At 40.0% G+C, this 14,081-nt stretch overlaps 1 protein-coding gene and 1 long non-coding RNA gene across 6 annotated transcripts in view; one reads left to right on the top strand and one right to left on the bottom strand.

The window, feature by feature from the left end:
* The window catches only part of SHROOM3 (shroom family member 3), a 358,912-nt gene that overhangs the window by 284,188 nt on the left and 60,643 nt on the right, over positions 1–14,081 (top strand). For 2 of the 5 annotated variants that reach the window (XM_055297255.2, XM_055297257.2), the window contains one exon: positions 3,698–3,829. The exons of 1 other annotated variant lie outside the window; for it this stretch is intronic. In XM_055297255.2, coding sequence (XP_055153230.1) covers positions 3,698–3,829 — 132 coding nt within the window. Of the gene's footprint in view, positions 1–3,697; positions 3,830–9,867; positions 9,976–14,081 lie in introns of those variants that run through there. 2 more of the 5 variants (XM_055297259.2, XM_055297256.2) reach the window with 2 other exon arrangements.
* LOC134731526 (uncharacterized) overlaps positions 3,449–14,081 on the bottom strand; it is a 94,128-nt gene continuing 83,495 nt past the window's right edge. The window contains exon 4 of the long non-coding RNA XR_010113862.1: positions 3,449–3,936. This is a non-coding gene — a long non-coding RNA (uncharacterized lncRNA). The remainder of the gene's footprint in view (positions 3,937–14,081) is intronic.

Genomic DNA, 14,081 nt, shown 5'->3' with positions numbered 1-14,081 from the left:
ATTAATCAAAAGTGGATCATCACAAAGGTCTTCATTCTCATTGTCTTCGTGTTGACTAGGCTGAGAAGTAAGAGGATGGGTTGGTCTTGCTGTCTTGGGTGGCAGAGATGGAAGAAGAGGTGGAAGGGAAGACAGGAGAGGTGGATACAGTTGTTTGAAAAAAATCTGCATGTAAGAGGACTCGCGTAGTTCAAACTTGTGTTGTTCAAGGGTCATCTGTACTTTATTCATTCAACAAATATTTATTGAGCAACTCTCTGTGCCAGACTCTAAGCTGAGCTAGTTTATGTTTGTTGACCTGTGGAAGAGAGGGACCAGCAAGCAGGCAACCAGCAGCCAGTGTGAATTGCACTTTGAGGTGCACATCTATAGCCAGTGTGCTGCACTGCTAGCACACAAGGGGCCACCTCACCCCGACTTCCACAGTTCCTCTGGGTAGCTAGCAGAGGAAATGATGTCGAAATTGAAACCTGAAGGATGAGTGCGGGTAAGCCAGGAGAGGATGGTACCTTTAGGGATCTGGAAGTAGCCCAATAGGCCTGGAGAGTGTATAGTTTATCCCAATATGTTTCTCTTGAACTGGATTCATTGATTTCCAGGCTTCTACAATGTATCATTGGTTATCTTTAAGTGAGACATTGTAGCTTTTAGTATCTTTTAAGTAAAAATGAGCTCATTTGGTAATATGTTTAGTTAATGGCTCTACGATCACCATTCCCTACCAAATCTGGGTTAGTAATGGTAAAGCCTACAAAATCTATGGCATAAATTGAACATTTTTGAAACCTGCCAAACTGAAAGGAAGGAGAGTGAGTGGTTGACAGTCCCAAGGGAATATGATTCCATGTGTGGTTTGAGCAAATTTACATAACTTCTCTGAATCTCAGGTTGTCAATCTGTAAAATGGGACTTAAACCCTCATTCATTCTCTCCTTCATAAAAAAGTTGTGGGAATAATATGTGGCACATGGGAAAGCACACTTTTTTTTTTTTTTTTTTTTTTTTTAAGGAAGACTTGGCATAATCTGCCTGAGTCATGTATAACCATTGGTGCACCAGTGGGGCACCATTCCCTGATGAGATCAAAGCACATTGCAGACTTTGTCTACGGCAGTCTGTTTTGAGGCTAAGTAGTAACTTGAAGTGGGTAAGAAAATGTGCATTCTAGAGACAGCATGAGTTCAATGTACAGGTAAGGTGTTCAATGTACAGGTAAGGCAGAAGGAAGGAAGGGCAAAGAAACAATTCCAGGCCCTGGTTTCTGGGATGACAGGCTTCCCAGCACTCATGCCAGGACTATTTTCCACCTAGGTTCACTATGGGTTTTTTTTCTTTTTTTTTTTTGAATATAATGAATTTTTAAAATGTGTGTTTGTTGCCCAGATTATTCCAGAAAGAGTTGAAGGGAGGAAAGGTGTGCTTGGTGTGCTGGTGATTCTAGCACTCTCTCAAGCCTGATTTCTAGTTTGTGTGGTGCATCCAGACAGCTCACCCAGGTGCCCAGGCTCTTTCTGGCATCCAGAGCCAACCCATCCAGGGCAGGAGGGCAAAGATTAGGAGGGGCAAAGATTAGCCTGGAGGTTGCAATTAACAAGAATCAAAATGGGTTTCAGGATTCTCACACCCAGTTGCTAATTTCAGCTGGTCCTCTAGAGGTGACAAGCAGTAGGACAACATGGTTTTGGGGGCAGTGCTGGGGTGCTGGTCTCTGCTTTTCTAGTATAGAAAGGAATCATGCATTGAAAATGCTTAAATCGATGGAATGATTTTATGTTCCTCATGCTTCCATCTCTTTCTGTTCTGCCTGCTCTTCCTGCCAGCCCTTCACTGTGACAGCCACCACTCCTAGACCTCTGTCTCTAGGCATCTCCCAGGAAGGAGAAGTGGAAAGGAAAGAGAAAAGAGCTCAGTCTTTGGTGCCCAAGACATTGTGCAAAAAAAAAATGGAGTCAAAAACTTTGGTTTACACAAAAAATGAGGAAGTTATTAAATATTACAAAGGTTTTATGAAAGCTCAGGCCTGTTCTTGATTGTTTTCCCCCAACAAACAAAGTTTGGGTCTAAGGGGGTCCTGGAAAGGAAAAGTCCCTCCCCTGGTTGTACCAATGGGTGGTCTTAGAGTGTGCTGTTTACACTCGTAGAATCTTTACAGTCAGGTATTGGATGGCGAGGTATCTTTCAATCTACTTTGTAGTCACTGATTGTTCCTATGCATGCATTATATAGATGACAGAACTGAAGTACAGAGAAGACAAAGTCACAGAGCTGCTCAGTGGGTAGAGCCAGGACTCAGACTCCAGAACCATGCTCCTAACCATTGTACGCTGCCTCATGGTTTCACTTTACAGTGGATGAGGAGCCTGAGACTCAGAATTTACTTGACCACTTTATTCGGTTCATTATTGATATAACCTCAACCAATTTTCAAACTTCAAGTCTAGCACTGTATTGAATATATCCAAAGGCAAGAACCCTAAATTCGGTGAGGAAAGTAATGTACAGAAGGAGGTGGTGGTGCTTAGACATAACTAAGGTAAACATGAAAACTTGAGCTTAGAAATGGAAACTCCCTGTTGGACTCCTGGCCATCTCCCCCATGCTGTAGAATAAAAGGAGATCCTCTCATTTGCCTTAGGATTTAGGAAAGAAAGCTCTTTCACTTCCGTTCTGTGTTCCAGGAAATAGAAGGCCAGATGGACGGGGCTTATTCTTAACAGCTGTTCAGTAATCCCTTCCCCTCTCAGCCATGGCCTGTGCAGAGGAGGCACGGCCTCATTTGTACCTTCTCCAGATTCTGTTTATGGGCCCACCAGTCAGATCTCAGAGGCTTAGAAAAATCCTTGAAGACAGAAATTGAAAATAAACCACTGGTTCCCCACAAACAGAGATGATGACTAAACTTCAAAGCCTGACGCAGGGGACAGTCTGATAAGACATCAAGAGTACAGTCAGGATGCTTAGAAATTCATGACCTGTCACTGTCCTAAGGCGAAGAAATGTTCCTGTTCCCATGGCAGAACACATTGGCCATGTAGGGCTTAAAATTTTTCTCTGACTCCCTGGGAGTATGGAGGAAGAGAGTTATGGGAATGGTGTTAGGGACTGGGGGTGGGAGGGTGGATTTAAATGGACACACAAAAGGCTTGCCTCCCAGTGCAGTGGAATCTAAACAATCTGAAATAGCTCAAGCTCAAGAGTTGGCATGTGCTTCTGAGCTACCACCCACTGAACAGGACAAGGCCTGTTACACTTGGAGATCCCGCTCCTTAAAGTGAACTTGAGAAGCAAGGTGGCAGAGGCTTGGTTTCAAACCACCTCGTTTGACAGTTTGCTTCAGTGAATCCAGTTTTTCCCTTGTTACCAAAACCAAATTACAGGGGAGTTTGTCTTTGTAACAGTTATTATAACTTTCTTCCTTTTTGCTTAGAAAATCTGGGTTTTCTGAGACTGGGAAATGATGCTTTATTGCTTCACAGGAACATAGATAAAAAAGGAAGACGTGACACTCAGTAGTGGATTTGCCTTCATAGGGCAGAGGACTTTGTTAGGTGCAGGCTTAGAACCCTGTACTTAGCTGTGCTGCTTTGGTCTGGCTCCAGGGTTCATTTTCATGTGCTTTTTCGGTTTTTAAGATTCATTTGTGCTCCTGTCCATGAACACCATCATGCTCAGCTTCTTATTTTCCTATTGTTGACAGAGATGTGTGCGCAGACCCAGGCCATGCAGATACTAGCGTCTCTAACTTCGTCAGCCCAGAACACCTCACCTCTGGCCCCCAGCACAGGAAAGCAGCGTGGTCAGGAGGGGTTAAACTTCGGCTGAAGCACAGGTAAGAGGCACGGAAGTTGGTGCTGGCAGTTCAGAAAAAGAACTCAGTCTGAAAAGCCACTCAGCTGCTGGGAGAGGAGTTGGGGGCAAGGATGGTCAGGATACAGGCTGTTGAGAGAGAGGTAAGAGGCAGAACAAGGAGGCGAGATAGAAGCTCAGAGTTTAGAAGGTTACTGATCTTATTAATGGTAGTTTACGCACAAGGTTCTAAAGAACTGTAAAGTTCCTAGGAGGTCATTCCAGGGTCCCACAAATAGTTTGATTCAAATATCATTTCAAAAATACATTTATAATTATTTTTAAAACTATAATTTAAAACATTAAAAGTGATACACTGATGTTTAATACTTTGGAAATGATCGGTGTGCCAAATTGTACAGCAAGACTAATTCATCTTTGAACTAATCTTCATTTAAAATTTCTCAGAGGAATGTCCCAAGATTCCAATGTAAGCCTAACAAAGATTCATAGCTACTTACCCATGTGGGTCAGATTTTGAGAGTGAATGAACCTGAGTGCTTCCCATGTGCTAGGTGTCCTGGCTTTGCATGGGTTATCTCATTAAATTCTCACACCAGCCCTGTGAGGTTTGCTCTTGTAGAATAGCATTCAGCTAGGAGGCAGTGGATTCAAATTCAGCCACTACACCAATGCCTCAGCATCAGCACAACAGTGCCTACTTCATATGACAACTATAGGATTCAATGAGATATGGTATTCAAAGCACTCAGCACAAAGCCCACTCAGAGAGAACAAAAAATAAATGTTAGGTGGTGGTATAATGCTGTGTGGATATAATTATCCTCATCATTCTCATCATTATCACAGAAGTCTGTATGATATCATGAAAGGTAGTATGATAACGGGGAGTAAGATGGGGTTTGTGCAGTGTCAGACTACCTAAAATTCAAGCCTAGATTCTGCCACTTACCATAGACCCTCAGGCATGTTATAGAAGCTCTCTCTACTTCCAACTGTAAAATAAGTTTAATAACTGATCCGCCTCCTAGGGATGCTGAAAGGACTGAAAGAGCCGATACATGTCAAGCACTAGGGCTGTGCCTACCATGTCATGAGTGCAACAAACGTTATCATAGCAACCAATTATCCTGATTTCAGTTTGGGAAGTTCTTTCATATAGACGTGTCGACTTGCATTATAAATAAGTAGGCTGGGCTCAGTGGCTCATGCCTGTAAGCCCAGAGATTCAAGACCAGCCTGGGCAAAATGGCAAAACCCTGTCTCTACAAAAAATATAAAAATTAGCTGGGCATAGTGGCACACACCTGTGGTCCCAAGTACTCTGGAGGCTGAGGTGGGAGGATTGCTTGAACCTGGGAGGTCGAGGCTACAGTGAGCCATGATTGAGTCACTGCGCTCTAGCCTGGGAGACAGAGCTTCAAACAAACAATATCATTTGGATTTATGCAAATCCATGTTGGCATCTTTAGACTATCCATGTTCAATAATACACAAATATACATAAAAGAATTTCTTAATGTTATATAATAAAACAACACTTGTATTGGAGTGTTTAAGGTTCTTTGTTAGATTTCATTTGAAAAAAAAAAATTTAAAAGAAGTTTAAACATACCAAAGGTCTAGGGAGGCCAACTGGCTGGTGTCTGAGAGTCAGGCCAAGAATAGGGTGAGATTTGCCAAGACCTCTGACTCAAGAGATCCAGCCAGCAAGGATGCTCCCAGAGGCATCCTAAGAAGCAGAAGCTCCGAGGTTATCACTGTTTCCTTTAGCCTCCTAGGATCTTTAAAATATAGAGAATCAAAATTTTCTCTTTAACAAGGAGGTGTCCACAGGGCCCAATAGGCTAATCTAATGTCAGTGCCAAAGTCCTCAAGGCCAGAAAGTAGTAGTTAGGGAGTTTCTGCTCCAGCCTGGAAAGAAAATGATCAAGACCTGAACTAAATCAATGGTGATGGGACAAGAGATGAGACAGATTTGAGATAAATTTAGGGAGGCAGAATAAATAGCAGATGAGGGTAGGATAAGGGAGAGAAAAACTAAAGAGTGACTGCTGAGTTGCTGGTATGAGGCACTTGGGGATATCTGCAGGGCCATTAGGACAGGGAGGGCGGGAATCACAGAAACTGATGGGGGGTTAACAATACCAGCAATAGAATCACATAGACCTGGGTTTGAGCTAGAAACAATTAAAATATTTTATCAAACAATCCCTGAAAGTTGAGTGGAACAAACAAATGTATATCTACTTAGTATCCTAAACATAAATAAATCATCTTTATAACAAGCTGGGATTGCTCTCATCAGTGTGGTCAAAGCTGGCCGATGGCGCCATGTCTGTATGGAGAACATAAGCGACAAGCAATTTCCTTTGTAAAAAGTCATGAGCTAGATGGTGCAGACATCACTCCTGCCCTCGGCTGGAATTTTTACTCTTCATACACTAAGAATTTTACATGTATGTGTCATATCTCCACAAATACAGTCACGTATTGCTTAATGACAGGGATACATTCTGAGCAATGTGTCATTAGGCGATTTTATTGTTGCTGAACATACTAGAGTGCACTTACACAAACCTAGATGGTGTGACCTACACACCTGGGCCATATGGTGTAGCCTAGACTATGGTGTAGCTCTTAGACTATGCACCTGGACAGCATGTTGCTGCACTGAATTCTGTAGGCAGTTGTCACACAACGGTAAGGATTTGCATGTCTACACAGACAAAAATACAATGTAAAAGATAAAAAGGATACACCTACATAGGGCACTCACCATGAAGGAAGCCTGCAGGAATGGCAGTTGCTCTGGGCGAGTCAGCCAGTGAGTGGTGAGTGAACATGAAGGCTGGTACTGTGCACTGCTTACTGTACACTGAGGCTACTCCAAATTTATTTAAAATTTTTTCTTCAGTAATTAACATTAGCTTACTGTAACTTTATAAACTTTTAGACTTCTAAAAATATTTCACTCTTTTGCATTAACACTTAGTTTAGAACACAGACACATTGTATAGCTACACAAATATTTTCTTTTTTATATCCTTATCCTAAAAGCTTTTTTTCATTGAATTTTTTTTCCTTTTAAACATTTTTGTTAAAAACTGAGACACAAACACACACCCTAGCCTAGGCCGAACAGAGCAGGATCATCAATACCACTGGCTTCTACCTTTATGTCTTGTCCCTCTGGAAGGTCTGCAGGGGCAGTGCATGGAGCTGAACTCTCCTGGGATAACACTGCCTTATTCAGGAACACCTCCTGTAGAACCTGCCTGAGGCTATTTCACAGTTAGCTTCTTTTTTTAATAAGTGGGAATACAGACTAAAATAATGATTAAAAGTATAATATAGTAAATACATAAGCCAGTAACACACATTTATTATAAAGCATTATGTACTGTACATGATTGTATGTACTGTACTTTTAGAGGGCTGGCAGTGCAGTAGGTTTGTTTATGCCAGCATCAAAACCACGTGAGTGATAGCTACAGCTTCACCAGGCAATAGGAATTTTTCAGCTCCATTATAATCTTATGGAACCACCGTCATAATGTGCACTCCATTGTTGGCTGAAATGTCATCATGTGGCACATGACTGTACACTACGTTAGTGTACCTCCTAATTTTCCTGTCCCCCAGAAGTCTCTCTGCAACCCAACTGTTACTGATATGGGACTAACCTAGGAAATTGGAGTCATTCTCATCTAGTTACACTCAGATCCTACATCCTGTTTGTTTTGCTTTTTACTTTTTTGTTTTGAAATCATTGTAGACTCACAGAAAAGTTGTAAAAATAGTACAGAGATTTCCCGTATACCTGTCACCCAGCTTTCTCTAATGTTAACGCCCTTTATAACCGTGGTACAAATATCAAAACTAAGAAATCAGCACTGGTGTAATACTATTAGCTAACAGACTTAACTTTATATAAACTATAAACTGTACTCAGATCTCACCATTCTTTCCCACTAATGTCTTGTTTCTGTTCTAGGATCCCACATTGTGTTCCCTTATTCTCCTCTGATCTGTGATATTTCCTCAGTCTTTCCTTGGCTTTTATGACCTTGACACTTTTGAAGAGCTCTGGCCAGATATTTTGTAGAATGCTTACTATTTGGGTGTGTCTGATGTGTTCTCATGGTTACATTGAGGTGATGGCTTTTGACAATACCACAGAAGTGATGTTTTCTTCTGTCTCATGTAAGGGTTACATGATGTCAATATGTCTCATTACTGGTGATGATTAACCTTGATTATTTGGTTATGGTGAAGACTGCCAGGTTTTCCTATTTTAAAGTTACTATTTGTCCCTTTGTAATTAATAAATAACCTTGGAAAGATAATTTTCAGGCTATGGAAAGATAATTTTCAGGCTATGGAAATATCCTGTTTCTCCTCAAACTTTCTTCACTGATCTTGGCATCTATCAGTGTTGTCTGTGACAACTGTTACTATAATGTTCTAAATTTGGTTCTTTATTTCATTTTTTCTACATTTATTCATTAGAATTCTTTTTAAAAAAAGCCTATTTCTCTCCTCTACTTATTTATTCATTATTCATTCATGTCAATAAGGACTCTTTCATATTTATTTTATCCTGTGGGTTATAATTCAGTACTACTGTTATTTATTTTGTTGCTTAAATGGATCTAGTTTTGGCCATCAAGAGCTCTTTTGAGCTGGCTCTGGTCTAAGTCCCGTTTGGAAATGTGGAAAAGGACGAGGTAGTGATGCCTTGTCCTTACACAAAAGACTGCAGACCATGATGTGCTGTCATCTTCTTAGGAGTCTTATAAATGTTGAAGTGGGAGGTTGGTGGTGGGCATTGAGCAGTTCTAATTTGTGACATGTCACAGAGGCCTATACTGATTTTGGAATTGGAAAGTGCTGGGGTCACCTCATGAGCTAGTTCCAAGTCCATGAGTAACAGGTATATATATATATATTCATAGCTCATTCATTGTGGAGAAAATAGCCAGGAAGGATCTTCTCACTTATCTGTAAGAAAAAAGAAAAGGCAGAAGCTCAATTCCCAGGTATATATAGGAGCCAGTGAAACAACCAAGTTAAACAGAGAGAGACACTTTTAGCGGTCCAGGGCTTAATATTCTCACAGATCCAATCCCACCCTTCCTTTCCTGCTTAGATGCCTGCATTGTCTCTTATCTATCAGTAGGAATACTTACGATCTAACTTATCTTGTCAGAAACTTCTCTCTAAAATCTATCAAGCCTTGGGCTAGGGTATTGAGTCGGTAAAGGAGACAAAATGTTCTAGCTTGAAACTGAAGATTTTCCAAGCCAATGCTTTTCTCCATAAACTTCTCATTCCTTCCTCACCTTCTCCCACAAGTCATTATAAAAATAGTCTGATGTAATTGTTAAGCATTTACCCTTATATGGGGATCTCAGATCACCATGCTTCATAAAGTAAATCAAGATGAATGGATAATAGAAGCTCAGAATCTGACTCCTCTAATTCATTCTCAATTGAACAGCAAGGTTAGTTCTGTGGTGCTGTCCCTTGGCAGGGAGTTCTGTCCCTGTGCTGCTGGCTTAGTGTTTTCATGACAGTACACCTTAGGAAGATGCAGTGAGATGTTGTTATAGAACCACTGCTTCAGTTGACTCCCTAACTATGGGAGGCTTAAAGCAATTAGCACTTTTGTAGACAGTGGCATTTTTGCATATGGAGGAGGGCATGTGTTTAGCAGAGAAGATCATTTAAGGGGACTCCCTGATTTCAGTTTGATGCATTCTATCATCAGATGATTTTCCTTGCTTCCCTCCTCCTCTTGCCCACAAAAATAGAATTCCAGCATTTCTAAGCTATAGGCTATTGTTCAAGATGCCAGCTCTTCTCAGGGAGTCATTAAGGGTCACCTTCTCTTCTTCCCTCTTACAGAGCAGGAATTGAATTTTAATTGGCCAATTTACAGAGGGGACTGGCATTGAGAGTCCCTCCCACTTGCGCTGAGCTGGGCAAGTTCAAGGCGATTCAGGCCGTCCAACTGGAGGCACATGTAGTACTTGTGAGGCTTATACCACGCTGTGGGGAGCAGAAAGAGCAGTAGCAGGGCAGAATGGCTTTTTATTCCATGCCTGAATATGACATCCAATTGGCCAGAGGGTTGCTATCTGGGATGTTTCTGTTTGCCACAAGGTAAGTTCAGTATTGTGTTAGAATGCGATTCAGAATCTTTCATTGCAGAATCCTCCACTGACAAGCCTTTAACAGCTGTCTTTTTGATGTTGTGCTATATCTGTTTATAAATAAAAATAACCAACTGCCTGTTAAGCTTAAGCCTGTTTCTCCAAATTGTTATGAATATTCTCATTATTTGAATATCTCACATGATTTGGTGTACTATTAATATTTCTGTTCGGGAATTCTCGTTCTCCTATGTATAAATACAGTCACCCTATTTTTTATGATGTGTGTATCTTGACTGGGTTTTTATCCCATTCAAATTAACAAGTGCTTTGTGCTGTGTACTTCACGGTTTTGCTTCCTCATTTCCCTGGGGAATTTCAGAGTAACCATTGCTGTTTCTTATGGGAATGGTTATATACCTATGTACTAGTAGCCAGGTTCTCTATTCTCATTGCCAACACTTGTATAAAGAAAGGGAAGTTTTTATTTTATTTGACTTTCACTTATTCCCTCTTTGATGCTCTTCCTTTTTTTACATAGATCTAAGTTTCTGATCTAGATCATTTTCCTTTTCTCTAAAGAACTTTTAATATTTCTTACAAGGCAAATCTATTGGCAACAAATTCCCTCAATTTTTGTTTACCTGAGAAAGACTTTACTTCTTTCAACACTTTTGAAGAATAATTTCACAGGATCTAGAATCTATGTTGGTGTTTTTTGTTTGTTTGTTTTTCCTTTCAACACTTTCAATCTTTTACTCCACTCTCTTCCTGCTTGCATGGTTTCTGAGGAGAAGTCAGATGTAATTCTCATCTCTGCTCCCCTATAGGTGAGGTGTTTTTCCCATCTGGCTTCTTTCAGGCTGTTTGGCTTTATCTTTGGTTTTCTGTAGTTTGAAACTGACATACCTAGGTGTAGTTTTCCTGGTATTTATCTTGCTTCATGTTCTTGGAGCTTCCTGGATCTGTGGTTTGGTGTCTGACATTAATCTGGGGAGATTCTCAGTCATTATTGTTTCAAGAATTTCTTTTCTTCCTTTCCCTCTTTCTTTTCATTCTGGCATTTCCATTACGTGTATGTTACACCTTTTGTAGTTGTCTCTCAGTTCTTGGATATTCTGTTCTGGAATTTTCTGTCTTTTTTTCTCCTTGCCTTTCAGTTTTAAAGGTTTTTTATTCAGATATCCTCGGGCACAAAGATTCTTTCCTCGGCCCTGTCCAGCATGCATGTGTGGGGCGGGGGTGTGGGAAAGGAAATCTCTGTACCTTCCACTCAGCTTTGATGTGAACATAAAACTGCTCTAAAAAAAAATTTTTTTAAGTCTATTTTTTAAAAAAAGAAGACAAAAGGAACCTATGTGTATATTCTAACTTTCAAAGAAAAGGTACAGTCTTCTCATTCAACTTTGAGATTATAGTCATATATGAAAAGAAGTATTGATTGAGATTGCCAATTGTACATTATTTAACTCCATCACAATTGAAGATTTAAATACTTCATTATATTTTCTCTTATAATTCAAATTCAACTTTTATCCATATATAATCTTGATTTGAAATTTTCCTCCAGAATTATGCTAAATGCCAGCTCTTGCTTCTAGAGATGTCTTTACTTAAAATAGGACATGGAAAAAAAACAGGTGGATGCAACAGTCATGGTAATGTTCTAGCTCTCTAGCTGACTTGAGTATTTATTTTATTATTATAGGCATTCATTTTATTATTACACCATGTAAAAGATAAAAAAGACAATATAAACTGCTTATATTATAAAATTTGCTCATCTATATATAGAGAGATTACAGGGCTGGTTTCTCCAGTTTTATTTGGCATTCTTTCATCTGAAAGTGAGTAACAGAGAATGTTCTTCTGATTTTTATTCTCCCCAAGTGTCAGCTTCTGTGTGAGTGGTGGTAGTTAAATTCTTCTCTATTATAAAATTTATTGTGGAAATATTGGTAGGTAGGAATTGAGCTGGAGCAAGTGTTAAAGTCTTTTACATTTTCAGCTGCTCTGCCTTCAAACCTTCACTATTCTTTTTATTTCAGTTCCAGTAACATTTGGAAACTTTATTTGAATGAAGTTTCTTTGCCAGTATGAGTTGAACATATAGATTCTTTTGAGCATTATTTAACATTTTTAACTAAAATTAATGCCTTCTGTCTTTTTCTTTGTTTTCTTATTGCCTTTAATTTCTTACTTGTGGCCTTTTCCTTTAAATGAAGAGGAAGACAGTGAAATAGAGAAGTGAAAAACATAACACAAGGCATCAGACTTATTCCAAAAGAGAATTCAGTTTGTTTGGTGTTAGAGGTTTGGGAGGGATTTGTTTTTGTTTAATGGAGTGGTGTTTAGAATAAATCACCACCAAAAGGTAAGGCTTCTGCCTCACAGACACAAATGCAAAAAACACAACCCTTTCTTCATTTGTTTTGACAAGTGCAATTTAATTTATTCTTTGGCCTTGTATAAAAATTAGCTTAATTTTGAAATATGTTGGTTGGTATTTGGACTCCTTTAAACTCTCGAAGGCAATCTTTTATGGGTTTCTCATTAAGGAGGAAGGTTTCCTGCTTAGGGGTAGCCTTCTCCGGGCACTCAGCCTCACCATCTGCTGGATAGAGGGGAGAAGCTGTACACCTTTTACTGCACCCTGCTGAGCTGCTCCTCATTTGTCTGCCAGCAGGAGTCCTTTGGGAAAGCTCCCAGACATCTTCTCCCTAAAAAGCAATAGTAATTTAGGGGCACACACAATATTTCTAGCCCTCTGCAGCTATCTGAGCCTCTCTGAGATCCATGACAGTCTTGGGGGTGTTTGCATGTGCCTGTCTGTGGAAAATAACACACCACCATGGAAGTGATTTCTCCTAAGTTTTAGCAACATATGCTATGGCACAGAGAAACGGTATGGAAGAAAATTCTAAAATCACAATATCTGATATCTGGAGAAATTTGTAGAAACCATCCTTCCTTCCTCCAACAAATAAAATGCCCAGTACCAAATGAGAGTTGAGAAACAAGAATTATTTATTGGTAATTAGAAGTTGTGCTATTCTATTTATGCTGTGCTTTTCTTTTGTAATTGAGTTTGTAAGTTAATAAAATGCAAAGACAGATGCTATTACACATCATAGATATTACAATGTTTGCATCAAATTCTGCTTGATTTTTATGCAGCTGTTGACATGTAGGAAGGACAGTTGACTATTCTGGTTCTCTGTGTGTGTCATTGCTGACAAAGGGAATATAAAGAGGGGAATATTGGGAAAAAGAACATTTCAACTTATTACCCCCCTGCAATTGAATGAAAAACACCCACCCCTATTGCTAGTCCCTCTCTTTTATAGTAGTGTTTTCATGCAGTAATCAATGAAATTTAATCTTCAAAAACTGTTTCAGAATGGAGGATGGGGAGGAGATGACTAGTAGTGAAGGGGATATTGGGACAGGCATGGTAGAATGGAGTAAAGTAGGATACAAGAAAAAGGGCTGTATCTTTTATGCCAGTTTTGGTGTTACAGTGTTATGTCTGCATATTTGCAGCTGTCAAAGTCAAAAGTCCCCAGGACATATTATCAGGATGTGACATTTAAAAAGAACTTTTCTTTCCAGAAGGGACTGTGTGTTGCCATGAGATGGTATTACCTAATGCATACCTTTCTACCTACTGAACCACTTTTTTTTAAAGACACAGATATTAATAAGGCAATTATGAAAAGCCTTGGAAAAGTGTTTCTTAGCTTTTTTTTTTTTTTTTTTTTTTTTTTTTTTGTGAATCCAAAAGGTCTGAGGGATAGCCTTGAGGAACTTGGAAGTAGTTATAGAAACAAGGAGTTGGCCGGGTGCGGTGGCTCAGGCCTGTAATCCCAGCACTTTGGGAGGTCAAGGCGGGCAGATCATGAGATCAGAGTTCAAGACCAGCCTGACCAACATGGTGAAACCCCATCTCTACTAAAAATACAAAAATTAGCTGGGCATGGTGGCGCACGCCTGTAATCCCAGCTACTCAGGAGGTTGAGGCAGGAGAATCGCTTGAACCCGGGAGGCAGAGGTTGCAGTGAGCCGAGATCGCACCATTGCACTCCAGCCTCAGTGACAGAGCGAGACCCTGTCTCA

The sequence above is a fragment of the Symphalangus syndactylus genome, chromosome 10, assembly GCF_028878055.3.
Source record: "Symphalangus syndactylus isolate Jambi chromosome 10, NHGRI_mSymSyn1-v2.1_pri, whole genome shotgun sequence".
Classification (NCBI taxonomy): domain Eukaryota; kingdom Metazoa; phylum Chordata; class Mammalia; order Primates; family Hylobatidae; genus Symphalangus; species Symphalangus syndactylus.
Note: the sequence above shows the minus strand (reverse complement) of the source record. Positions and strands in the feature narration are given on the sequence as shown.